The 27,113-nt window shown below is 42.9% G+C and overlaps 1 protein-coding gene across 8 annotated transcripts in view; it reads left to right on the forward strand.

Moving 5' to 3' along the window:
- The window catches only part of DLG2 (discs large MAGUK scaffold protein 2), a 1,083,296-nt gene that overhangs the window by 659,720 nt on the left and 396,463 nt on the right, over positions 1-27,113 (forward strand). For all 8 annotated transcript variants that reach the window (XM_070365266.1, XM_070365267.1, XM_070365264.1 and 5 more), the window contains one exon: positions 9,747-9,903. In XM_070365266.1, the coding sequence (XP_070221367.1) occupies positions 9,747-9,903 (157 nt within the window). The remainder of the gene's footprint in view (positions 1-9,746; positions 9,904-27,113) is intronic.

Genomic DNA, 27,113 nt, shown 5'->3' on the forward strand with positions numbered 1-27,113 from the left:
ACAGCGTGTTTATTTCATAGGTAGTGGTTTGTCTCTCTTAATCCCCATTTGGCCCCGCTCCACCATTTCCCTCTCCCTCCTGGTAACCACTTGTGTGCTCTCTTTATCTGTGAGTCTGTTTCTCTTTTGTTATATATTCATTATATTTGTTTGTTTTGTTTTTACATGAAAACTCTTTAAAATCTTCCACATAATATAATGGGTTATTAGTATAAGAATTTTAAATTAGAAAAAGTAAATCATTTGGAGTATGCTTAGGACATTTCATTTGCATAGAATTTTACAGATTTATTTCTTTGGCATTTCTCCCTATTATTAAAATAAACATCCTAATTTACTGTGATACAAAATTCTCTTTCTTAAAAACACATTTAAATCTCAAGAGTTGAGAAATTTCCAAATAACTTAGTTTAAAAGACTTGTCCAAGGAAAACAAATAAAAACTACCATCACTCACAAATGATATATTTTATGCACAGAGGTCACTAACAATATGCCCCTGTGTAAGTTACATAGATATTAATGGGGTCTAATGTTTCATTATAATCTTAAAAGCTGTGTTCTTTCTGCAGAGACTCATTTTGCATATTAAACATCACAATGGAGTATTACTCAGCCATTAAAAAGAATACATTTGAATCAGTTCTAATGAGGTGGATGAAACTGGAGCCTATTATACAGAGTGAAGTAAGCCAGAAAGAAAAACACCAATACTGTATACTAATGCATATATGTGCAATTTAGAAAGATGGTAATAATAACCCTGTATACGAGACAGCAAAAGAGACACTGATGTATAGAACAGTCTTTTGGACTCTGTGGGAGAGGGTGGGATGATGTGGGAGAATGGCATTGAAACATGTAAAATATCATGTATGAAACGAGATGCCAGTCCAGGTTCGATGCACGATACTGGATGCTTGGGGCTGGTGCACTGGGATGACCCAGAGGGATGGTACGGGGAGGGAGGAGGGAGGAGGGTTCAGGATGGGGAACACGTGTATACCTGTGGTGGATTCAACATGTGCCATGTTGATATATGGCAAAACCAATACGATATTGTAACGTTAAAAAATAAAATTAAATTAAAATAAAATAAAACCTCAAAATAAATAAATAAACATGTAAGGATAATCCTTAGTTCCAAATGAATTTTGTTCTCTCCCATTTTTCTATTAAAATATTAGGCTCCCTCCACAGTCAAAATTTTCTCAGTTTTGATAGAACCATGAGTACAAGAAATGCTTTAGTTTCCTCTTAACTTTGCAAGAAGGGCAAATGTGATGCAACTTATAGCTTTTTGGTCTGAGGAACATGAGGCAGAGATGAGACTAGAAGATGAATGGCAAGCTAGAGAATGACTACCCATCTAAGTGGGCCATGTGCTAGACAACTGTTGATATACAATGAGACTGCGAGTCAGTATTCATAGAATGTCTGGGTTGGTTTTTTCCCATGTAAATCCATGAATCCACATTTGATGCAAGTTTTTCTAATTTTAAACATGAGCAATGAATTCAAAAATTTGTTAACGCTGTGGTTCATATTAAGCCTCCAACTTGTCAACTGACAGTCTCTGGAATATATTGTACTTTAGACTCTGGGATTTTGAATGAGAAAATCTGCACCTTAGTTCTGTCTTTTCTACTTACTAAACTCAGTAAAAAGTTGGGCAAGCAGTCTTGTTTAACTACACTAGAGAGTTGTCAAAAAAATTTCTTAATCAGGTTGCCTACTTTTCTCAATATTTTGTTATAAAATTTTTCAAACATAAAGAAATTTAAAGAGTGCTATAATGAACACCCATATACTTGCCATCTAGATTCTGGCTTCAACATTTTACTATACTTCCTCTTCAATCTATCCAGTCACCAGTACATCTTCCTTTTAGAATTAGTTTCAAAGTTGTTGCAGACATCAGTGTACCTCCATCATTGGATTGTTTTGAGGAATAAATGGAATGATGCACAGAAAGCATCAAGTACAACATTTAGCATCTAGGTAAACAGAGTCATAATAGCCTCCTTCCTGACATCTGTTTATTATCTACAGCTTGAATGTCATTGGTCCCACTGAGAGTATGTGATTTATACTGGGGGGGGCGGGGAATAAAAGATATTTTTTATAATAACTTTTTTGTCAAAAATCCTATTAACCCCTACCTTCAAAAACGTATCTAGAACCTGGATTTCTGGTATCAGCCAATGGAAAGTATCCCCGTTCCTAATTCTCCCTTTTATGTAGAAAAGCAAAAACAACTTTAGACATACTCCAACAAACAAACATAAAAACACTCTAAAAAGCTGGACAAAGGACTCCTCTGGTGGTCCAGTGGTTAAGAATCCACCTGCCAATGCAGGGGACATGGGTTCAATCCCTGGTTTGGGAAGATCCTACCTGCTGTGGAGCAACTAAGCCCATGAGCCGCAGCTACTGAGCCCACACACTGCAACTGCTGAATCCTCATGCCCTAGAGCCCTAGAGTCCACGTGCTGCAGAGCTTCCCATGCTCTGCAACAAGGGAAACCACCACCATGAGAAGCCTGCATATACAATGAAGTAAGAGTAGCCCCTGCTCGCTGCAGCCTAGAGAAAACCTGCTTGCAGCAACAGAGACCCAGCACAGCCATAAATAAATAAATATATTTTTTTAAGTTGGAAAGATGTCAGGCTGGCTCAAAGAGGAATGACACTCATGTGAGTTATCTGGATTTTCTCTCTGCATCCCGTATATCCTGGATGGGCCACAGAAAGTTATACCCTGAAACCGCCACTACGTATAGATTAAAAAGCCTCAAGAAAAGCCTGCTCCCTGTAACCAAAGTACTGCAGAAAGAGTAGACTAATAGAACAGGGAAGTTTTGGGCAGTGGGGTCCTACTCTAGCCAGATAACAAAGAAAAAGTCGTCCACTCACCATTGTGGTACCAGTAGACCATGTGGATAGCTGGACTCCTGACCCCACCAGAGACAACTGGGATATGCAATTATGAGATGGCCCTTCATTTCTTCCACTGGGTTGGTGTCAGGGGGCCAAAGAAGAGCTGAACTTCCATTCCCATCCTGCAACTAAAAGGCAGAATCAGATGGTATGAGGTGTTGTTAGTTGATACTCCACTTTCAGTGGGAAGCTGAACTTGCATCTTTACCCAGCAGCAGAAAGAGCTGGAATGATAGTAGCTTTCTGTTCCCTTAATCCTGGTATTGGCAGGGCCCTGCCGGGAGCTGAATTTCTACCCCTGGGCAGTGGCAACAGACAGGAGGAGGGAGAAGGAAGCAGCTCTTGTTGGCAAACCACTTTACCTACCTACCAGGGGAGTGTCCATGGGGCTCGATGCAGGTGGGGAGGGCTGAACTTCTAGCCCCTCTCAGAGGCAGAACAAGTTGGTTCAAGGTAGTACTGGTCAACATGCCACTTTCTCTCCATCTTTGGTGTCAGTGGGTCCAGAAGGATCCAAGCCTCTACCCCACCAAGTAGCAGGCAGGTAGAATGACTAGAATGCAAACTGGTACCCCACTCTCCTCTCTGGTGTCACCAGAGCCATGTGGAGAGCTGAATACCCATCCCACTTGGATCTGCTAAACAAATCTACAACCTGGAAAAGACTAAAATGAGATATAATTCAGTGCCTCACAACATAACACCCAAAATGTCCAGTATACAATAAAAGATCACTTATACCAAAAACCAGGATAACCTCAATTTGAATGAAGAAAGACAAAAGATAGCAACATTGAGGTACTAATAACACAGATGTTGGAATTTTCTGTCAAGGATTTTAAAGCAGCCATCATGCTTCAATGAGCAATTACAAATACACTTGAAATCAATTTTTTTTAGAGAAATAGAAAGTCTCAGCAAAGGAATAAAAGATATAAAGAAAAACCAAATAGAATGTTGAAGCTTTTTTTAAAATTAATTTATTTTCAGTTCAGTTCAGTTCAGTCACTCAGTCATGTCCGACTCTTTCTAACCCCATGAATTGCAGCACGCCAGGCCTCCCTGTCCATCACCAACTTCCAGAGTTCACTCAGACTCACGTCCATCGAGTCAGTGATGCCATCCAGCCATCTCATCCTCTGTCATCCCCTTCTCCTCCTGCCCCCAATCCCTCCCAGCATCAGAGTCTTTTCCAATGAGTCAACTCTTCGCACGAGGTGGCCAAAGTACTGGAGTTTCAGCTTTAGCATCATTCCTTCCAAAGAAATCCCAGGGCTGATCTCCTTCAGAATGGAATGGTTGGATCTCCTTGCAGTCCAAGAAACTCTCAAGAGTCTTCTCCAACACCATAGTTCAAAAGCATCAATTCTTCAGTGCTCAGCTTTCTTCACAGTCCAACTCTCACATCCATACACAACCCCTGGAAAAACCATAGCCTTGACTAGACGGATCTTTGTTGGCAAAGTAATGTCTCTGCTTTTCCATATGCCATCTATGTTGAATTGTAGGCTAATTACAATATTGTAGTGGTTTTTGCCATACATTGGACATGGACTCATGTCCATCGAGTCGGTGATGCCATCCAGCCATCTCATCCTCTGTCGTCCCTTTCTCCTCCTGCCCCCAATCCCTCCCAGTATCAGAGTCTTTTCCAATGAGTCAACTCTTCGCATGAGGTGGCCAAAGTACTGGAGTTTCAGCTTTAGCATCAGTCCTTCCAAAGAACCCCCAGGACTTATCTCCTTTAGAATGGACTAGTTGGATCTCCTTGCAGTCCAAGGGACTCTCAAGAGTCTTCTCCAACACCACAGTTCAAAAGCATCAATTCTTCAGTGCTCAGCTTTCTTCACAGTCCAACTCTCACATCCATACACAACCCCTGGAAAAACCATAGCCTTGACTAGATGGATCTTTGTTGGCAAAGTAATGTCTCTGCTTTTCAATATGCTATCTAGGTTGGTCATAACCTTCCTTCCAAGGAGTAAGCATCTTTTAATTTCATGGCTGCAACCACTATTTGCAGTGATTTTGGAGCCCCCCAAAAATAAAGTCTGACACTTTCCACTGTTTCCCCATCTATTTCCCATGGAGTGATGGGACCAGATGCCATGATCTTCGTTTTCTGAACTTTGAGCTTTAGGCCAACTTTTTCACTCTCCTCTTTCACTTTCATCAAGAGGCTTTTTAGTTCCTCTTCACTTTCTGCCATAAGGGTGGTGTCATCTGCATATCTGAGGTTACTGATATTTCTCCTGGCAATCTTGATTCCAGCTTGTGCTTCTTCCAGTCCAGCGTTTCTCATGATGTACTCTGCATATAAGTTAAATAAGCAGGGTGACAATATACAGCCTTGACGTACTCCTTTTCCTATTTGGAACCAGTCTGTTGTTCAATCTGAACGGGAAAAGAAAACAGACTAGAAATGTATCCACTGTCCACCACCTCCTCTAATACTACTCTCGCCCACGGCACTATTATATTTTGCCTAAATATAACAAAATCCACGAACCTGTCTTCTTTAGTCTTTGCCTCTCATATGTACTTTATACCAAAGTAATCATTTAAAATGTAAATCAGATCAGGTAATTTTTCCCAGTGGGTCCCTGTTTCTCTCAGAGTAAAAATCAAAGTTTTAAAATGGTCTATGGAACCCTTCAGGATTTATCCCCTGTTGCCTATCTGCCTGTGGGAGTCAAAATTCTGAAATGGCCCCATGATCTCCACCTTCTGGTGTTGCTCCCACAGTTAAGTTACCTTACATGGAAAAGGGACTTTGCAAATGTAATTAAGGTTACTAAGCAGTTGATGTTAAGGTGAAGAATTATCTGGGTGCTTCAAACCTAATCACACAGACCTTAGAAAAGCAGAGAGTTAAATCCAGCCAGCTGCTGAAGAACAAACCAGAGAGCTTCCAAAAAAGGAAAGGATTCAGTGTACCATTTCTGACTTGAAGTTTAGAGAGGACCACATGAGAAGGAAAGGGGGTGGCCTCTAGAAGCTGAGAGAGACTCCCAATTGGTAGCCAGCAAGGAAACAGGACCTCAGTCTTTGTTATGGCTAATTTTGTATGTCAACTTGACTGGGTCACAGGGTGCCCAGATAATTAAACCTTACTCCAGGTGTGTCTGTGAGGATGTTTCTGGATGAGACTATCATTTGTATCAGTATACTGAGTAAAGCTGATTGTCCTCTCTCATATGAGTAGCCCCATCCAACCCACTGAAGGCCTGAATAAAACCAAAGACAAAGTAAGAGAGAATTTACTCTTTCTTTCTGCCTTTGATCTGGGGCATTGCTTTTCTCCTAACTTTGGACTCAAACTTGAGCTGGAAGTTATACCATCAGCTCTCCTGGGTCTCCAGCTTGCTGACTATAGATCCTGGAACTTCTCATCATTCATGGCTCCATCAGTCAATTCCTTATAACAAAATACTGAGTTGGCCAAAAAAAGGTTCATTTGGATTTTTTCCATAAAGTCTTATAGAAATAACTGAATGAACTCTTTTGGCCAACCCAATATATGTAAAACAGTCCTACAAGTACAAGATACTGAATTCTGCCAACAAGCTAACTTGAATATGGATCTGGCTTTTTCCCCAGAGTATCCCAATAAAGTTTGTCCTGTCTGACACTTTGATAACAACCTTATGAAATCCTAGGCAGACAACCTAGACGAGGCCACCCCAACTTCTGACCTACAAGACTGTGAGATAATAGTGGGTGTTTGTGGTAATTTGTCACCACCAAGTTTGTGGTAATTTGTTACTCATCAATAGAAAACTAGTCCACTGACGTCATCTTTTACCCATTCTCCTTCCCTTGTTCACTCGTTCAGCCACATGGCCTCCTAGCTTTTCCTTGACAACACCAGGCACCTTCCCATATCAGGGCCTCTGTCCCTGCTAGCTGGAATGTCTCCTTTAGATAGCATGATGAGATTCCTCACCTCTTCAGTTTTTCCTCAACTGTCACCTTTTCAGTAAATCCTGAGCAAGATCATCCCTGCAAGCACCTGTCCTTGCACTCCTCCACTTTTTCTTTTTCCCAAAATATGTACTGCTTTCTAACATACCCTATAACAAACTGACTTATTGCATGTTATCGCGTATAAGTAGTCTACACCCACCAGAATGAACTAACTCTATGTCAAGTTACTTCTTAATACATAGCATTGTTACGTATCACTTATAGTCCAAGCTCTAGTGTGCATTGTACACCTTTCTTCAATAAGGGTAAATATAGCTATAATGCATCTCTTTATGCAAGGAAATGTGATAGCAAATAAAAAAGTCTGTGTAGTCATTATTATGATGACCTAAATATCATATAATATTCCTTATGTGTAGAATCTAAAAAAAATGCTACAGATGAACTTATTTGCAAAGCAAAAAGAGAGTCATAGATTGAGAGAACAAACTTAGGTTACCAAGGAGGGGTAAAGAGGGTTGGGATGAATTGGGAGATTGGGATAGACATAAAATCACTGCTATGTATAAAACAGATAACTAATTAAAAAACTCATGTATAGTGCAGGAAACTCTACTCAATGCTCTGTGGTGACCTCAGTGGGAAGGATATGGATATACAGAGAGTGGATATGCATACACAAAGAGGAATTAAAGATCCTCTTGATGAGGGTGAAAGAGGAAAGTGAACAAGCTGACTTAAAATTCAACATTCAAAAAAACGAAGATCATGGAATCCAGTCCTTTCACTTCATGGCCAATAGATGGAGAAAAGTGGAAAAATAGTGACAGTCTTTATTTTCTTGGACTCCAGAATCACCGCAAACAGTGACTGAAGCCACAAAATTAAAAGACACTTGCTCTTTGGAAGAAAAGCTATGACAAACCTAGACAGCATATTAAAAAGCAGAGATGTCACTTTGCCGACAAAAGTCTGTATAGTCAAAGCTATGGTTTTTCCAGTAGTCATGTATGGATGTGAGAGTTGGACTATAAAGAAGGCTGAGAGCAAAAGAATTGATGCTTTTGAACAGTGGTGTTGGAGAAGACTCTTGAGAGTCCCTTGCACAGCAAGGAGATCAAATCAGTCAATCCTAAAGGAACTCAACCCTGAATATTCATTGGAAGGACTGATGCTAAAGCTGAAACTCCAATACTTTAGCCACCTGATGCAAAGAGCTGCTTCACTGGAAAAGATCCTGATACTGGGAAAGATTGAGGGCAGGAGGAGAAGGGGGTGGCAGAAGATGACATGACTGGATGGCATCACTGATTCAATGGACATGAGTTGGAGTATATTCCAGAAGATACTGAAGGACCGGGAAGCCTGGCATGCTGCAGTCCATGGGGTGACAAAAAGTTGGTCATGGCTTAGCCACTGAACTACAACAATACGTTTATGTATAACTGATTCACTTTATTGCACAGCAGAAACTAACACAACATTGTAAAGCAGCGATACTCCAATAAAAAATTAATTAAAAAAATATATATATTGGACTTTGTCATTCTTACATCATTAAGAGTAGGAAAATAGAAGAGAAACATTTCATAATTGGAACTGAGATATTTGAAAGAGAAGGGTAGGTGATATTAAAAAAAGATCTTGGTCAAACCTGAGGCTTGCAGGATAACATTTTTTGAAACTACTGATAAGAGATAATTCGACTAGATGCTTTCTTAGAACCCTTGAAATTCTGTGTTCCATAATTTTTCAACCTCTAAACAATCTCAATGAACTGTTGGCTTAAGATTTGATCTCTCATCCTTTTACTGATGACTCTCAAATCTGCCTTTGCAATCCTCTCTGAGAATCTAAACTCCTATCCTTTGTCTCTAACTGCTTCACACATCTCCACAAGGATGTCCAACTAGTACCTGGAATTAAGCATGTCAACATCATTCTCATGCTTGTATCCTGGATTCCACCCACACTCTCTCCCCTTTTTGCAAGTACTTATATACAATGCGGGAGACCTGGGTTCCATCCCTGGGTCCAGAAGATCCGCTGGAAAAGGAGATGGCAATCCACTCCAGTACTATTGTCTGGAAAATCCCATGGACAGAGGACCCTGGTAGGCTACAGTCCATGGGGTCACAAAGAGTCAGATACGACTGAGCGACTTCACTTTCACTTTCATATGTTCTTCCTTCCTCCTCCAATACCCGAAACAACCTCTGTTCCTGCCTTCAAATTACCCCTTTCATGTTGCCGATTCTTTTCATCATCACTGCCCTCACTCTTGGGCAGCCTGTCACTTCCTTAAACCTGGATTCCTTGGTCAATATCCTCAGTAGTTTTCCTGTCTCCCATCATATCTGTGCTTCCAACTCCATCAATCCTACACGTGGCCATTTGTAATCTTCCTAACATTGATTTAAATAGTATTCATGCCTCAAAAATCTTCCAGTGAGTCCCCACTGCCTCCAGAGTAAATTTTAATTAAACAAAAAACAAGCCCACAGGCTGTCATGTAATATAGTTCATCGTCTGGCCTATTCAGTCTAGTCTCTTGTCCCCCAAATTCTCTTCCTCTTTTTGGATACATCCATCCTTTTGAATACTGCTGCAGTAGTGCTCAGTACAAGAACAGATGTTATAAACAAAGGAAAATTGGAAGTAAAGCTAGTTTAAGGAAATGTTTTGGAATTAGGGATAAATTTGCATGTATATTGCCATTTGTTACAGTGAGGAATTCAGACATCTGCCCTGATATTAGCATATTTTTGATATGCAAATTTATCATAATTGGAGAAGCCATTTTCATAGGTACTAAGTAAGAGCGATGTAAATCTTGACTGGGCCACCCTATGGACGTGATTCTCCGCTTGTTTCTGCAGGGAGCCCCGCAAGGTGATCCTGCATAAAGGTTCCACTGGCCTGGGCTTCAACATCGTGGGCGGAGAAGACGGAGAAGGTATTTTTGTCTCCTTCATTCTGGCTGGTGGACCAGCAGACCTGAGCGGGGAGCTCCAGAGAGGAGACCAGATCCTATCTGTGAGTATTGCTCCTTAATCTTTATTCCCTCCATGTCTGACACCATCTGAGAGAAAGTCCCTTCCAGTTATAACTCCAAAAGCACCTTCATTCCAAAGGAAATACGGAAGAAAGCATTATGGCTTCAGGTGCACGTCGCAATTTAAATGGCATTCAGGTTTGAGGTGCATTACTTCCTTCAGAATCAGGTAGAGGTGCTAGTGTTTTCATTTAGATTTTCTGAGACATATTTGTATCCAGTAGAACATTGAGAAGCATGCATTTTTTTTTCAATATATTACTTATTTTTCAAAGTGCTAAATTTCTTTCAAAATCCATCATTATACTCTAAAAACTGCATCTTCATGATGCATGGAGTTTGTTGCATGGAACTGTTTAAGAATAATGTAGGGGCTTCCCCCATGGCTCAGTGGTAAAGAATCTGCCTGCCAGTGCAGGAGACACAGGTTCAATCCCTGTTCTGGGAAGATCCCAGATGTCACAAAGCAACTAAGCCCGTGTGCCACACCTATTCAGCCTGTGTTCTCGAGCCCAGAAGCCACAACTACTGAAGTCCACATGCCCTAGATGCCCCACAGCAAGAGAAGCCACCACAGTGAGAAGCCCACACACCACAGCCAGGGAGTGGCCCCCACTCGCCACAGCTAGAGAAACGCCTGAGCAGCAACAAAGACTCAGCGTAGCCAAAAATACAAATAATTTTTTAAAAATGAATAATGTGTAAAATAGTGCTACATACAATTTGCTGATGTTGCTAAGTGGTAGCACATCACCATTTACCTCAATACAAAAATTACTAGCAACGAGTTAGCAAGGATTTATGCACCAGCCATATTAGAAAAGTAATTACTTTATAAAAGTAACTTATATTCTCACAGTCACCGTGAAAGGTAAATCACCATGTCCAGATGAAAAGAATATGGTTCAGAGAGGTTAAATGACTTGTCAAAGTTCACCTAACCAGGGATTTCCCTGGTGGCCCAGTGGTTAAGATTCTGTGCTTCCACTGCAGTGGACATGAGGTCAGTCCCTGGTCAGAGAAATAAGATCCTGCAAGCCGTGTAGCATGGAGGAAAAAAAGTGCACCTAACTAGAGAGTCAGAATAAATATTCAGTCTTAATATCCATCACCTACCTCCTCTTACTCGCCTTCCTTCCTTTCATCTTGCTTTCCCCACTCCTGTCTTCTCCAAGCCATTTCTTCTCTTTGAATATCTATTGATGCTTCTTTCTATTACATCAAGCTACCTCCTTGGGATAAATTCTATGATAAGTAGTTAAATCCACTATAAGTGTTCATGTCCACTCTGCAGTTTTGGCAATCATGCAAATAATAACAGAGAATTACATAAAGAGCCCAGTTTTATGGCTATGGTTATGCTGCTGCTGCTAAGTCGCTTCAGTCGTGTCCGACTCTGTGTGACCCCATAGACGGCAGCCCACCGGGCTCCCCTGTCCCTGGGATTCACCAGGCAAGAACACTGGAGTGGGCTGCCATTTCCTTCTCCAATGTATGAAAGTGAAAAGTGAAGTCACTCAGTCATGTCCGACTCTTAGCGACCCCAGGGACTGCAGCCCACCAGGCTCCTCCATCCATGGGATTTTCCAGACAAGAGTACTGGAGTGGGGTGCCATTGCTTTCTCCGGCTATGGTTATGATTCATAACTAAATAAAGCATTTAGTTTGTGGTTTTCATTGTGCCCTTTGGAAAATTCATTTTTGCTGTATAGCTATGATATATAACTAGAATTTTCCAAGTGACCTAATATTTGTTAACCATCACTCCAACTCCCACCCCCTGCACACATGATTTACCTATAGGATGCAGTCAGTTGACCTGAGCAGTGTCCAGTGGTCTGCATGCTTGACCCTCCCTTTTGTATGTCTGTGGTTCTCCCACACATAGAGGTTCCTGCTCACTCAGCAACTATCAGATGTCTAGAAGGACTGAGTATGGAAGAATTAGGGTAAGGTCCCGTGCCAGGCCCTTGTTCTATCGCCTATCATCACCCCTTCAACTACTCCCCCCGACCTACTTCTTCTATACTTAAATGACATATAAGATAGAACTTAACATTTCTCCAAAGAAGACATACAGATAGCTGATAAACACATGAAAAGATATTCAGCATCACTCATTACCAGAGAAATGTAAAATCAAAACTACAATGAGATGTCACCTCACACTGGTCAGAAGGGCCATGATCAAAAACTCTACAAATAATAAATGCTGGAGAGGATGTGGAGAAAAGGGAACCCTCTTGTACCATTGGTGGGAATGTAAATTGGGCAGCCATTGTGAACAGTGTAGAGATTCCTTAAAAACTAGGAATAAATCTATCATATGACCCAGCAACCCACTACTGTGCATATACCCTGAGAAACCAGTTTTAAAAGACATGTACTCCAATGTTCATTGCAGCACTATTTACAGTAGCCAGGACCTGGAAACAACCCAGATGTCCATTGAGAGGTAAATGGATAAAGAAGCTGTGGAACCTATATACAATGGAATATTGGTGGTGCTTTAGTCACTAAGTCATGTCCAACTCTTATTCCGACTCTTACAAACTGATGGACTGCAGCCCACCAGAGTCCTCTGTCCATGGGATTTCCCAGGCAGGTATACTGGAGTGGGTAGCCATTTCCTTCTCCAAGGGATCTTACTGACCCAGGAATCGAATCTGGGTCTCTTGCATTGCAGGCAGATTCTTTACTGACAGCTACGAGGGAAGCAGGAAGCCCAGTGGAATATTACTCAGCCATTAAAAAGAATGAATTTGAGTCAGTTCTAGGGAGGTGGATGAACCTAAAGCCTGTTATACAGAGTGAAGTCAAAAAGAGAAAGACAAATATATACTTTTTTTAATGCATTTTTATGAAATACAGAAAACTGGTACTGATGAACCTATTTGCAAGGCAGGAACAGAGACACAGAGAACAGACTTATGGACACAGCAGGGGAAGCAGAAGGTGGGACAAATTGAGAAAGTAGCACTGAAACATATGTAATACCATTTGTAAAATAGATAGCCAGTGGGAATTTGCTGTATGACGCAGGGAACTCAACCAGGCGTTCTGTGACAACCCAGAGGGGTGGGATGGGGTGTGGGGAGGTTCAAGAGAGACGGGACATATGTATGCCCATGGTTGATTCATGTTGATGTACAGCAGAAAGCAACACGACATTGTGTAGTAATTATCCTCCAATTAAAAATTTAAAAAAGAAAATTTTAGACAAGATATAACTTTAAAATTCTAATAAGCTCTTAAACCTCATTGCCCGTGTTTATTTACATGTTTATCTTTCTCTACTAAGTTACCAAAAGCTCTCTGAAAGCAAACTCTGTATCTTGTATGATTTTGTATCCTCAACATTTAGCACAGTGCCTGGTACCTAGCCATCTCTCAAAAATTATTTATTGATGAAAAAGTATTAAATAAAAATAGTGATGCCTTGAAAAGTCACTAGAGCCTGGGAGACTGACTCTGAAATTCTTTCTAGGACATACTTACATATCTTCCTCATCCTGGCTGAAAATCTGTAGACTGGGGGACCACTCTGTCATTTCAGTACAATCAGCGTTCCCATTGTCAAAGAACTTTCCCAGACACAAAGCACTTTCACATGCATCGATTCTAGGGATCAATGTTATTATTTCTCTCAATTTCCACATCAGGGAAAGAGGATTCAGAATGGCTAAATGATTTGTCTATAGCTCCACAGCTCCTCACTCTGATGTGGGACTCAAAAGCAGCTCCCTTGACCCCAGATCAGTGTTCTTTCTCCTCACGGCACAATCTCTCTTCGAAACCTTGACAATGATCTCAGTGTATACAGCCTTCTTTGTACACATTGCTTGGTGTGCACAGCACATTCAGAAGCACACAGAACCACAGTGAGTGAGTGAAAGTCGCTCAGTCGTGTTCAATTCTTTGTGGCCCCATGGACTATACAGTCCATGGAATTCTCCAGGCCAGAATACTGAAGTGGGTAGCCATTCCCTTCTCCAGAGGCTCTTCCCAACCCAGGGATCGAACCCAGGTCTCCTGCATTGCAGGAGCCACCAGCTGAGCCACCAGGGAAGCCCAAGATTACCAGAGCAGGTAGCCTATCCCTTCTCCAGGGGATCTTCCCGACCCAGGAATCGAACTGGGGTCTTCTGCATTGCAGGTGGATTCTTTACCAGCTGAGCTAGCAGGGAAGCCCACACAAAACTATAAGGAACTAATATTTACATGGAGCTTTTGAGTCAGTCACAGGTGTAGCTAACGTAATCTTATAACAACTCTAGCCTTATTATGTTCACTTGAAGTATGAATAAACTGAGGCACAGAGATGATATTATTGACTTTTTAACTCTGTTTAAGAAATCCCCTAAGCTATGGGTTTTATTTGTTTAATCTCTAGGCAGGTGGTGGGAAAAGGAACGAGATAATAACCTTGTTATGGCTCAACAAAGAAAACTCCCAAGTATTTCTGCTTCCAGAAGTAGATTAATCCATTTAAATATTATTGCCAGGACCACAGAGTAAGCATGGCAACAAATCAGAATTATAGTCTTCTTAGAGATTTCAATTCATAGTACATAACAGCAATGTCTGAAGTTCAAATATCATATTCTTTTTTATGTAAAACATTTGCAAAGATAGTTTAACAATGAAAATACCATTCATTTTTTACAGTTGGAAAGGAAAAGGAATTCTTTTCAGCTTGTGAAAATTTATATAAACTGTGGCTATAAATTGGCTAGTATAAAGGTTCAGTATTGGAATTTCATTGTTTAACACTACAAGGAAGAAATAAACAGGCTTGAGAAACTCACACGTTATTACAATATGGAAAGAAAACTGACAGAATTATTAGCAATGGAATATGGAGGATAATATTTTGCACCTACAGCTTCCACTGGACATGTAAAGACAAGCTATACCTTCCTAGAAGACAAAAGAACAAAAACCCTAAATAAAAATTCAATGCATAGATTTCTAAGTCATGTAAGATTTATTTGCAAGTAAGTCATGCTAAAAATAGCATAGTACATTTAGAGAGGAGAAATAGCATCCCTGGGGAAGAGAGCCGAAGGGTAGATCTCTGCTCTCGATTGATCTTCATCGAGAAGGGACTTATATAATAGACAACTACCTTGCTAATCAGGGATGCAATATCCATTTCTATTTTCCTGAATTATTCTCCCACACAGACTGCAGACTCTTCTAAGACAATTTGTTTTATTAATGGCTTACTATGTGTCAGGTTCTGTACCAGGAAATGAAATCTCAAAGATGAGTGAGAATAATAGATCTCAAAATGCTCACTGCCCAAAGCAGATACAGCTGTCTTCCATATCCGCGGAAGATTTGTTCCAGGACAACCTGTCAACAGCAAAATCTGCTAAGCTCAAGTCCCTTGTATAAAATGGCATAGTACATTGAATACAGTCGGCCCTCCGCATCAGCGGGTTTTGCATCCATGCTTTCAACCAACTGGGCTTCCCTTGTGGTTCAGCGGTAGAGAATCCACCTGCCAATGCAGGAGGCATGGGTTTGATCCCTGGGTCAGGAAGACCCCCTGGAGAAGGAAATGGCAACCAGCTCCAGTATTCTTGCCTGGGAAATCACATGGACAGAGAACCACGGGGTCACAAAGAATCGGACACAACTGAGCAACTAAACAATTCAGCCAACTGCAAATCCAAGGCCAACCGTGTATCAATGTATCTAATGTGTGTGAGCACACACAGAGAGAGAGGTGGCATACTGAGGAAAGAGAAGAGAAAGCACTTAGAACAGAGCATGTCACGTTGTAAGTACTTAACACTATTACTACCAACCACTGTACCTTATGAATATGTGTCATACAGTATAGTGAAAGTTGCTCAGTCATGTATGACTCTGTGACTCCATGGACTGTAGCCTGCCAGGCTCCTCTGTCCACAGGGATTCTCCAGGCAGGAATACTGGAGTGGGTAGCCATGCCCTTCTCTGGGGGATCTTCCTGACCCAGGGATCAAACCCAGGTCTCCCTCATTGCAGGTGGATTCTTTACCATCTGAGCCAGCAGGGAAACCCAAGAATATGTGTATTATTTTTTGTGTGTCAGATCACTGTATCGGAGGAAAGCCTCTTTTCGATAGTTTGAGCAATTCCTTCTTTGGGGCAGGTGTTAGAATGGATGCTGCTGCTGCTGCTGCTGCTGCTAAGTCACTTCAGTCGTGTCCAACTCTGTGCGACCCCATAGATAGCAGCCCACCAGGCTCCCCCTTCCCTATGATTCTCCAGGCAAGAACACTGGAGTGGGTTGCCATTTCCTTCTCCAATGCATGCAAGTGAAAAGTGAAAGTGAAGTCACTCAGTCGTGTCCAACTTGCAGCAACCCCAGGGACTGCAGCCAACCAGGCTCCTCCATCCATGGGATTTTCCAGGCAAGAGTACTGGAGTGGGGTGCCATTGCCTTTTCTGTAGAATAGATGAGCATTTCTCAACATGAGTTCACGGGACTCTGGAAGAGCAGGATTGTATTGGGTTTCTCCTGAGTGAAAGGGTTCCCTAATGACCAGTTTCCTTCACTGAAGACCTTTTCAGAAACCGTTTACCAGCGCGTATTGGGAACCTCTTTATGCTATGCTATGCTAAGTCGCTTCAGTCGTGTCCGACTCTGTGCGACCCCATGGACTGTAGCCCACCAGGCTCCTCCATGCATGGGATTTTCCAGGCAAGAGTACTGGAGGGGAACCTCCTTAGAGACCAATAAAATATATTGCTTTTCCCAAACGTATTTGACCACCAAACCATTACTTAAGGAGCACCTCACAGGATATCAGTAATGGGAAATGTTTGAGCAGATATGTATATAGTTTCAATAATCAACTATTTTGTGACAAGGGAGTCATATGTGCATGCTAAGTCACTTCAGTCATGTCTAACTCTTTGTGATCCCATAGACTGTAGCCTGCCAGGCTCCTCTGTCCATGGGATTCTCCAGGCAAGGATACTGGAGTGGGTTGCCGTGCCCTCCACCAGGGGATCTTCCCCACTCAGGGATCGAACCCAGGTCTCTGACATCTCCTGCATTGGCAGGTGGATTCTTAACCATTAGCGCCAGCGGGTGCCTATAAAGAAAAAATAACTAGCTGTTGACTATGTTTTAAGATTACGGGCGCCATCTAGTGTCCTTACATTGTCTAAACACTTTGCAAGCTGAAGACGGAGGATTCCCAAGCTCCATTGCAGGAATTTATCCTGCGCTTCCTCCTCCCCGCCAGAACTAAGTAGTTAAGATGCTGAAGGAAATCATCTCCTCAGGCTGCATTCCATACACATATTGTGAGTGATCTTCTCTCTCTAATTTCTCCTTTATATTTTCTATCTCTCCAGGATTTATTATAGAAAGGCTTATCCAATAATTGAACCATCTTCTTGAGGTTTTTTGTGGTGGAGAATTTAGGGCATTCAGCATGCAATCATGTTAACTAGTGCAGTAGCCTCCTCAGGCATTCTTTCTGCAAAGGGAAAGACAGAAATGCCTCTGTTATTGTTTGTTTCAGTGCTTTGTTATGAAAAAATATATATGTGGAGCAGAGCACACAGAAGCAATACTCTATGAAGAGGCTCTTTCCTATCTCACCAAGCAATTTTAGTTTGTTCAATCCTCAGGAGTCTAAAAGCGATCAACCTAGCTGACCCCACCAACTCCAAAGCTCACTCTTGATGGACGTGAAGTGTTTAACTCACTGTTCCAAGATCTGTGGTTGGGAATAAAAGTGAAATGTGGCAGCTGTTGTCCTGAAAGTAGAATAGGTTGTTGTGAATTTTCAAACTGAAATTGCATGGTGGATTTAGGAAGAGTGAAAAAAGAGTCACAGCTCACCTGGGCGTTGCGTTAATGCTTAGGTTTCCTTCCTGTCTTCATGTTTAGAGCCGTGCAGAAGGGAAGGGCTTTGTTTGCTAAATCCTTACTGTCAAGGGACTCAAGTGGAATTCAAGCACGATATACACTCTTCACCATGCAAGGGTACTGATAATGTCACCTTTGTATTTATCAAGTAACAACTCAATTCCTTCCAGTATTACACCTGAAACCCAGCCCTCCCCCTGCCTCTCACAAAAAAAATAATAAAACTAAAATAAAGTCTCACATTATTTGTGTGGTGCCCTGAAGTGGTCCTCTTAGAAGCTTCCCAGCCCCCTCCCATCCAGTGACCCTGCCCTATGGGCCATGTCCTTCCCCTCCAGCTCTGTCCCCAGCCCCAAGGAGGATCCACATTTTCATCATTGGCAGTCCCTGAGGGCTTCCGTTTAAGGGACTGTTTCCCAGTGCATCTGCCTTCCAGAGAGGTTCTGAGGTCCGGGGTGGGGTGCAGAGGTGGGGACAGGCACCATCTCTCAACTCTGAGCTGCACTCACCTTTTTCCAAAAGCACAACAGCTTAAACTAGAAATTTTGCAGAGTCTCCAACATTTAGCTTCCTTCCTCTCATCTTCAACACTAGGAGTCCCCAAACCCCGATAAAAGCCCCGCCCTTCCCTCAGAGACAAGCCTCAGTCCCAGCTGTGGTTATCCTGGCCTCAGATGGGGTTTGTCTGCTTTTGTTTCCTGGTTGAGCTCTGCCTGCTCCACCTCCCCAAACAAAAGAAGTGCAACAAGGTAATGTTTCTGAAAAAAGACTTTTTACTTTAGCCCTGACCAGTTAACTTCAGGTTTCTGGCCCAGAACCCACACGATGGCTGCCTCCCCAGGCCTCTGTGCCTGTTGCAGGCATTGCTGTCTTCGCTGACCCCCGCTCTGTCTAGATTCACCGACTCTTCAGGCTCTGGCTTTGTTTCTCAATTTTGGAGCCCCTCAGGCATCTCCGCACCTTACTGGACTTGTCTGCCTGCCGAACTCAGAACACACAGTTTCCTTGCTCAGTTGTTGTTCAGTTGCTAAGTTATGTCTGACTCTTTGACCTCATGGACTGTAGCATGCTAGGCTCCTCTGTCCACCACTATCTCCCAGAGTTTGCTGAGATTCACGTCCACTGAGGCAATGATGCTACCTAACCATCTCATCCTCTGACTTCTTGCTCAGGGACCCCCTCCCGCCGCACTTCCCCGCTCAAATAAAAAGCACTGTAGCCAGTGAGCAGACTTTCCCTCTGCCTCAGCGTCAGAGCCCACCATCCAGGCTGACCCCCAGCCCACCCACCAGAGCCTAGGGATTCAGCGGGGCCCAGCTCTGCCCTAGGAATCCTTTTCTCCTACCGACTGTCTGGACACACATACATCCCTCATCACATACAAATTCCAGACTTTAAGAAGAGTGAGCCTTTCAAAAAGCATTTCTGATCATGTCGTTTTTCCCCTTTTCTTAAACTTTCAATGGCTTTCTGTTGTTCTTAAGATAAAATTCAAAATTCTTGTTGTGTCCTACAAGGTTTCACAGGGTCTGGCCCCAGCCTGCCTTACTGGCCTCTTCCCTGCTCTCAATTTCACCCTGGACACCCTGGCTTTTGCTTTCCCTCAGTCATGTGTAAAATATTTCACAACGTGGCATCACCCACAGGATGAAGGACTACAGTGCCATAGCTGCCACTGTGGGAGATGGGGTCTCCCAGGACCCACAGTGTGGGTCACCCGAGAGGGCTCAGAAGAGCTTTTCTCTACTGACAAGGTGAGGTGTTTCTGTGCTGTAACAAAAGGAATGGCCAGACCGATGGGTGTGCAACTTCCTCCATGGGCCTGTGCATGTACTGAATTTTCTCTGTAAAGGCTCTTAGAGTGAACCCAAGCCTTCTATTACCCAAAAGGGGTAAGCCATGGATTGCCCCAGACTCTGCTTAAGAAGCACCCCTATTGTCTGACATAGAATATGGCTGGTAATACCTGTCAAATGAATAAATTCCGTATACTTTGTGGGCATAGTAAGAAAGCAAAAGTAACATGCTATTTTCTGGTACATCCCTTAAACACTGCTTATTCAATATCATTAACACACTATATACATATATATATGGTGATGGTGGTGTTAGTAGCTCACTTGTGTCCAACTCTTTGCGATCCCATGGAGTGTAGCCCGCCAGGATCCTCTGTCCATTGAATTTTCCAGGCAAGAATACTAGAGTGGGAACCATTCCCTTCTCCAGGGATCTTCCTGACCCAGGAATCAAACCTGGGTCTCCTGCCTTGCAGGCAGATTCTTCACCATCTGAGACACCAGAAAAGCCTGTCTCTCTCTCTATATATATATGTGTGTGTGTGTGTGTGTGTGTGTGTATCTCACTACTTGAAGACCTGCTGCAAAAATAGTACATGGGGAAACATGTAAAATCAGACCTCTAATAGATAACCCACAGGACAACCACTCAAGGACTCAATGTTAAGCAGCTTTCAAAAGTTTGAAATTCAGTTTAGTGATACCAATTCCAGCTTTTATCAAAGTGATATTTCTACATGTGTGTTCCACCTAATACCAGATCTGTGAAACACTCCATGAAAAAGAAAAAAGGTTCATAATCAAATAAAAGATCTGAGAAGTTCTACAGCAAATAAAGAAATGCTGCTGCTGCTGCTGCTGAGTCGCTTCAGTCGCGTCCGACTCTGTGTGACCCCATAGATGGCAGCCCACCAGGCTCCCCCGTCCCTGGGATTCTCCAGGCAAGAACACTGGAGTGGGTTGCCATTTCCTTCTCCAAAACAAACCTTACTTAACTAAAGAATCTTTTCCTCCCCTGGAATATAAATTACTATGTAACTGGAAATACTTTTAGAAATTCAGCCTTAAACTAATCTCTGGGAATACTCATGCAGGTGTTTTATTTGGGAGAAGTAACATTTTCACATTAAAATATTATTTGCAGAACTCAGGGGATGGAGTGGGATGCAAACCAAAAATCTAAGATGGAGTAATTATTCCCATCCATCTAGAAAGTGAAAGTGAAAGTTGTTCAGTCGTGTCTGACTCTTTGAGACCCCATGGACTATACAGTCCATGGAATTCTCCAGGCCAGGATACTGGAGTAGGTAGCCTTTCCCTTCTCCAGGGGATCTTCCCAACCCAGGGATTGAACCCAGGTCTCCCCCATTGCAGGCAGATTCTTTACCAGCTGAGCCACAAGGGAAGCCCCATGCATCTGGAAAGATCTCCCTCAAACAACAGGGGAAATCAGAGGGGGCCCCATGGAGCATTAGATGAGGGAAGTTCTTACATACATCTTACATACATACATAATTTATTAGCCTATTTGCCAAAAACCAATCCATAGACATTTCCTAAGCATCCACTAAGCAGCAAAAACTACTAGACCAAAAAATATGTGTGCCCTTAGCAAATGTATAGCCTCTCGAGGGAAGACCAACACATAAACAGATTATTTCCAGAAGAAAAAAAAAACATGAAAAGTATAAAGGATAAATTCTGGGGACCACATGGACACAAAGGAGAGGCTGTCATTAGCCCAGTGTGGGGTGTGGGCAGGCTTCTGGAGGAAAAGCTCCCTGACAAACACGACTCCAGGAAAGCAGGAAGTGTGGAAAATTAGGAATAAAATGCTTAATATTTTTGACTATTTGCTTAGCACCAAGTATTGTGCTGATTTCACATGATGATTTCACTAATCCCTAACAAAACCCTGTTGGGATGAAGGCTCGCAGATACTCAATAATTTGCCCTAAATCACACAGATAATAAGCAATGACAGTGGCATTTGAATGACCATGGCTTCTGATTTCCACACTATCCTCTTTTCTGCAAGGCCAGCCTTCAGAATGGACATAAGTTTGGGCAAACTCTGGGAGATACTGAAGGACAGGGAAGCCTGGTGTGCAGCAGTCTATGGGCTCACAAAGAGTCGGACACAACTTAGCAATGAACAACAGCAACAAACCTTCAGAAAGAAAACTTGGCAGTTTGCTTATGTCTGAGGCTGTCTGTGCTCTTAAGTCCAGTTAGTGAGAAAAATATAAATGCCTGAAATAATAAGCTATTGCAAGGAGAAATATGAGGTACCACAGGAAGCCACTGTACACATAGAGACTAAAGTTGAGGAGACTGAAACCAACATCGAGAGCCTCTGAAGCTTCCCCTGAGGGCAGGGACTGACTGTGTTAGCATCTCTTCATCCCACTGATTAACACAGAATGTGGCTCCCGGGCAAAGTTACTGAATGAATGAAAGACTCATCTTTGCCCGCTTGTCCAAAGGTGCTGAGACTCCTAGGGCTCTTCTCAGCTGTATTCATCTGAACCCTTGGCCCCAGAACCCCTTCTGTCCTGAAGACTCAGACTATCTTAATTCTTTTAGACAGATTCTTTCCTACTTGACTAATATGAACTCCCATAGATCTGACAAATATTAAATAAACATTCTATTACATATTAAATGCTATCATGAGTGCATGCTCAGTCGCTCAGTCATGTCTGACTCTTTGTGACCCTATGGACTATAGCCAGCCAAGCTCCTCTGTCTGTGGAATATTCCAGACAAGAATACTGGAGTACATAGCCCTTCCCTTCTCCAGGGGATCTTTCTGACCCAAGGATAGAACCCAGGTCTCCTGTGTCTGCTGCATTGCAGGCAAACTCTTTACCACTCCACCACCTGGGAAACCCAAATACTATAATGTTTGTTTAAAAATCTGTTTGTAAAATATACTCTTCTTCCAAAAAGCTATTAAGTGATAAAGAACCCTGCTTAGGTGATACAAGCCTCAAAGTGTGAAGCAACACTTGATCCTGAGCCTTCTTCACGCACACGTTGAAAATGCCCTATCACAGCTGACCCCCGATAAAGAGGAACCCTTGGGGAGACCTCTTAAGTTGAGAGGAAGGGTGATTCTTAACTGAAAGACTGATTTTTAGCTCCAATTTGTTTTTGCCTCCAGCCCCTGGACCACAGATAGGTATTGGTCCCTCACCTGTTAGGAACCAGGATCTACAACAGCGGTGAGCAGCTGGCAAGTGAGCGAAGATCTGTTATTTACAGCCACTCCCCATCCCATTGCTCACATTAGTGCATTATCACAACGTAATAATAATAATAGAAAAAAGAGCACAATAGATGTAATATGCTCTAATCATCCCCAAACCACCCTTCCCCTGTCTGTGGAATAATTGTCTTCCATGAAACTGGTCCCTGGTGCCAAAAAGTTTGGGGACCTCTGCTCTACCTATTTTGCTAGCTGAGCCCTCATATCCTTCGTATCGGCATCACCATTTTCATGTACCAAGTTCCTTCCTGTGGACATTATCACATCTGATTCTCACAGCACCCCTTCAGGATAGGTGGGAGGGTGGGCATGATAGCAGTTTATACAGGAGGAAACTGAACAGTTCCATGGTTTCCAACTTGAGATGCCAGGCATGGATCTCCTTCTGTCACAACCAGCTTCCTTGCCTGTGATGCTAACTACTCTAGGAACATGCCTGCTGGGAGTGCCATACTGGATTTACCAGCCAGAGTTCCAGACAACAGACATCTAAGTGACTTAAATGGAAAAGGAATTTATTAGGGAATGAACAGATAACTCCCTGAATCCCAGGAAGACTGAGGAACCAAGCTCAGAAGCCAGGAAGGAAATTCTGTTGAAGGTCAGTCTGTTAAGGATGCTGTTTTTGAGGTCACTATCACAGGTCACTGACAGCCCAGCCACAATCCTGGGGGTGCTTGAAAGCATCTCACTCTCTCTCCATGTATTGTGGAGGTTCCGAGTTCCCAGCAGGCATATCTGCCTGGGCACCCTACTCTAGCTGTGCCCCCCCACACCTTTCTAGGGGGGATAAGACTGTACCTCCTTCCAGTCTTGGATTGCCCCCAAAGAAGGATATTTGGACAGCAGCTAAATGATAAATGTCCATTAGGGATCATGTGGCTCACTGAATTCCGTATGAGGAATTGTTTGGATGTAAGATCTTGAGATTCATAATGGTTTCTTAAACAGAAGAAATGATTCCTGGAGAGAGGCCTCCTTTGGGAAGGGCCTGGGCCAGCATTTGGGCAGCTGGCAGCGCCCTCCTAGCTCTGCTCATCTAAGCATGCCAACAAGCGATTCAAGCAAGGACAGGATATGGACTCCGCCAATGTCTGTGGACCGTGAATAATATTTCTAATGGTGATTTTCTGTTTCCAGCTCATTGTATCCCACGGTAATTAAAAATGTCTTCCTGAGATTAAGGGATTTACAAACCAATGTACCTTGTCTGGAGAAGTCTGCTGTGTTGCTCTATGAATCAGCTACAGATACCTTCTAATAAATGAAGAATTAATGATCAGTTCTTTTGTATTGAATCCACATTTTGGTCAGTGAGAAAGATGAGGATCAAATCCAATGGAGCATGGCCTCCAGTATTACTATATTTATTTTGGTGGGGAAAGAAAAAAGAAAGGAAATGATGGAGAAAATAATTTTAAAAATATATGTAGAAAAATATGAAAAATATATTGTCTTACCCTAAACAAGACAGTTCCATGGATTAGAGGTATAGTGGTGAAAATGATGAGCTTCCTTGGTGGCTCAGGGGTAAAGAATCTGCCTGCCAAAGCAGGAGATACAAGACATAGGGGGTTCGAAGGTCCCCTGGAGAAGGAAATGGCAACCCTCTCTAGTATTCTTGCCTGGGAAATCCCATGGACAGAGGAGCCTGGCGGGCTACAGTCCACGGGGTCGTAAAAGAGTCGGACACGACTGAGCACACACATACACCAAGTACATACACTACTAAATATAAAATGAACAGCTGGGATTTATTGTGTGCTACAGGGAACTATTTGTAATAATGTACAATGGACAAGAATCTGAATATATATATATAAACATGTATATATACATGTACATATATATATGTATATATAAAATGGAATCACTTTGTTATACACTTGAAAAATTGTAAATCAACTATTCTTTAATACAAGACATCAGAAAATATGCAACTTCCCTGCATCCCCACACTGACCGCCTGCTTCTCATCAGGGTTTCAGAAATTTCCGAGTCCTGTATCAACCAGGGCACCCTATTAAAAAACTTATAAGCGAAATCTAACCAAGTGGAGTAGATGATGCTTCTGGAAAGATGAAGACTTCTTACCTTAATCCTGACCAGTTAAATTCAGGTTTCTGGCCCAGAACCCACACAGAGGCTGCCTCCCCAGGCCTCTGTGCCTGCTGCAGGCATTGCTGTCTTCACTGACCCCCGCTCTGTCTAGATTCACTGACTCTTCAGGCTCTGGCTTTTGCCTCTCAATTTTGGAACCCCCTCAGGCGTCTCCCCACCTTACTGGACTTGTCTGCCTGCCCAACTCAGAGCCACACTTTTCTTGCTCAGTTGTTATTCAGTCACAATGTCATGTCACACTCTGCGATCCCAAGGACTGCAGCATGCCAGGCTCCTCTGTCCACCACCTTCTCCCAGAGTTTGCTCAGATTCATGTCGATTGAGTCAGTGATGCTACCTAACTACCTCGTCTTCTGACTTCTTGCTCAGTCTTGCCTGACTCTTTGTGACCCCATGTGGGCTGTAGCCCACTAGGCCCCTCTGTCCATGGGGTTTCCTAGGCAAGAATAGTGGAGTGGGTTGCCCTTTCCTCCTCAAGGTGATCTTCCCGACCCAGGGATTGAACTTGCAACTTCTGTGTCTCTTGCATTGGCAGACAGATTCTTTCCTGCTGATCCACCTGGGAAGCCCTCTTGCTCAGGGACCCCCCCTCAAATAAAAAGCACTGTAGCCAGTGAATAGACTTTTCTTCTGCCTCAGCATCAGAGCCCACCATCCAGGCTGACCCCCAGCCCACCCACCAGAGCCTAGGGATTCAGCAGGGCCCAGCTCTGCCCTAGGAATCCTTTTCTCCTACCGACTGTCCGGACACACATACATCCCTCATCACATACAAATTCCAGACTTTAAGAAGAGTGAGCCTTTCAAAAAGCATTTCTGATCATGTCATTTTTCCCCTTTTCTTATCCTTTCAATGATTTTCTGTTGTTCTTAAAATTCAAAATTCTTGTCGTGGCCTACAAAGTTTCACACGGTCTGGCCCCTGCCTGTCTCACTGGCCTCTTCCCTGCTCTCAATTTCACCCTAGACACCCTGGCTTTTACTTTCCCTCCAGTCACGTGCAAAATATTTAGCAACTTGGCACATACAACGTGGCATCACCCACATGGCTGCCACTGTGGGAGATGGGGTCTTCAGGACTGCGCTTCTCTACTGACAATCCACGCAGAGGTGTTCCCTTGTTGTAACAAAAGGAATAGCCAGACCCATGGGTGTGGGACTCCGTCCACGGGCCTGTGCATGTACTGAATTTTCTCTGCAAAGGCACTTAGAGTGACCCCAGGCCTTCTTTACTTAAAAGGGGTAAGCCATGGATTGCCCCAGACTCCACTTAAGAAGCATCCCTATTTTCTGACATAGAATATGGCTGGTAATACCTATCAAATCAATGAATTCCATAAACTTTATGGGCATAGTAGGAAAGCAAAAGTAACATGCTATTTTCTGGTGAAGTGAAGTGAAAGTCTCTCAGTTGTGTCCGACTCTTTGCTACCCCATAGACTCTACAGTCCATGGAATTCTCCAGGCCAGAATATTGGTGTGGGTAGCCTTTCCCTTTTCCAGGTATTTTCTGGTACATCCCTTAAATACTGCTTATTCAATATCATTAACACACTATATACACACACATATATATACGTGTGCTGTGCTGTGCTTAGTCACTCAGATGTGTCTGACTCTTTGCAACCACATGTACTGTAGCTAGTCAGGCTCCACAGTCCATGTAATTCTCCAGGCAAAAATACTGGAGTGGGTTGCCATTCCCTTCTCCAGGGGATCTTCCCAGCTCAGGGATCAAACCCAGGTCTACCACGTTGCAGGAGGATTATTTACCATCTGAGCCACCAGGGAAGCCCTTGTATCTCTCTCTGTTTCTCTCTCTCTCTCTCTCTCTCTCACAGATTCTGTCTTCCTCTATATATATTATATATTTATAGATAGATAGATATTAAGCTCAGTTGCTCAGTCATGTCTGACTCTTTGGGACCATATTAACTACACCACCAGGCTTCCTGTCCATCACCAACTTTCAGAGCTTGCTCACACTCAGGTCCATTGAGTTGGTGATGCCACTCAACCATCTCATCCTCTGTCGGCCCCTTTTCCTCCTGCCTTTCAGTCTTTCCCAGCACCAGGGTCTTTTCTGATGAGTCAGTTCTTCACATCAGGTGGCCAAAGTATTGA

The sequence above is a fragment of the Bos mutus genome, chromosome 29, assembly GCF_027580195.1.
Source record: "Bos mutus isolate GX-2022 chromosome 29, NWIPB_WYAK_1.1, whole genome shotgun sequence".
NCBI classification, from domain to species: Eukaryota; Metazoa; Chordata; class Mammalia; order Artiodactyla; family Bovidae; genus Bos; species Bos mutus.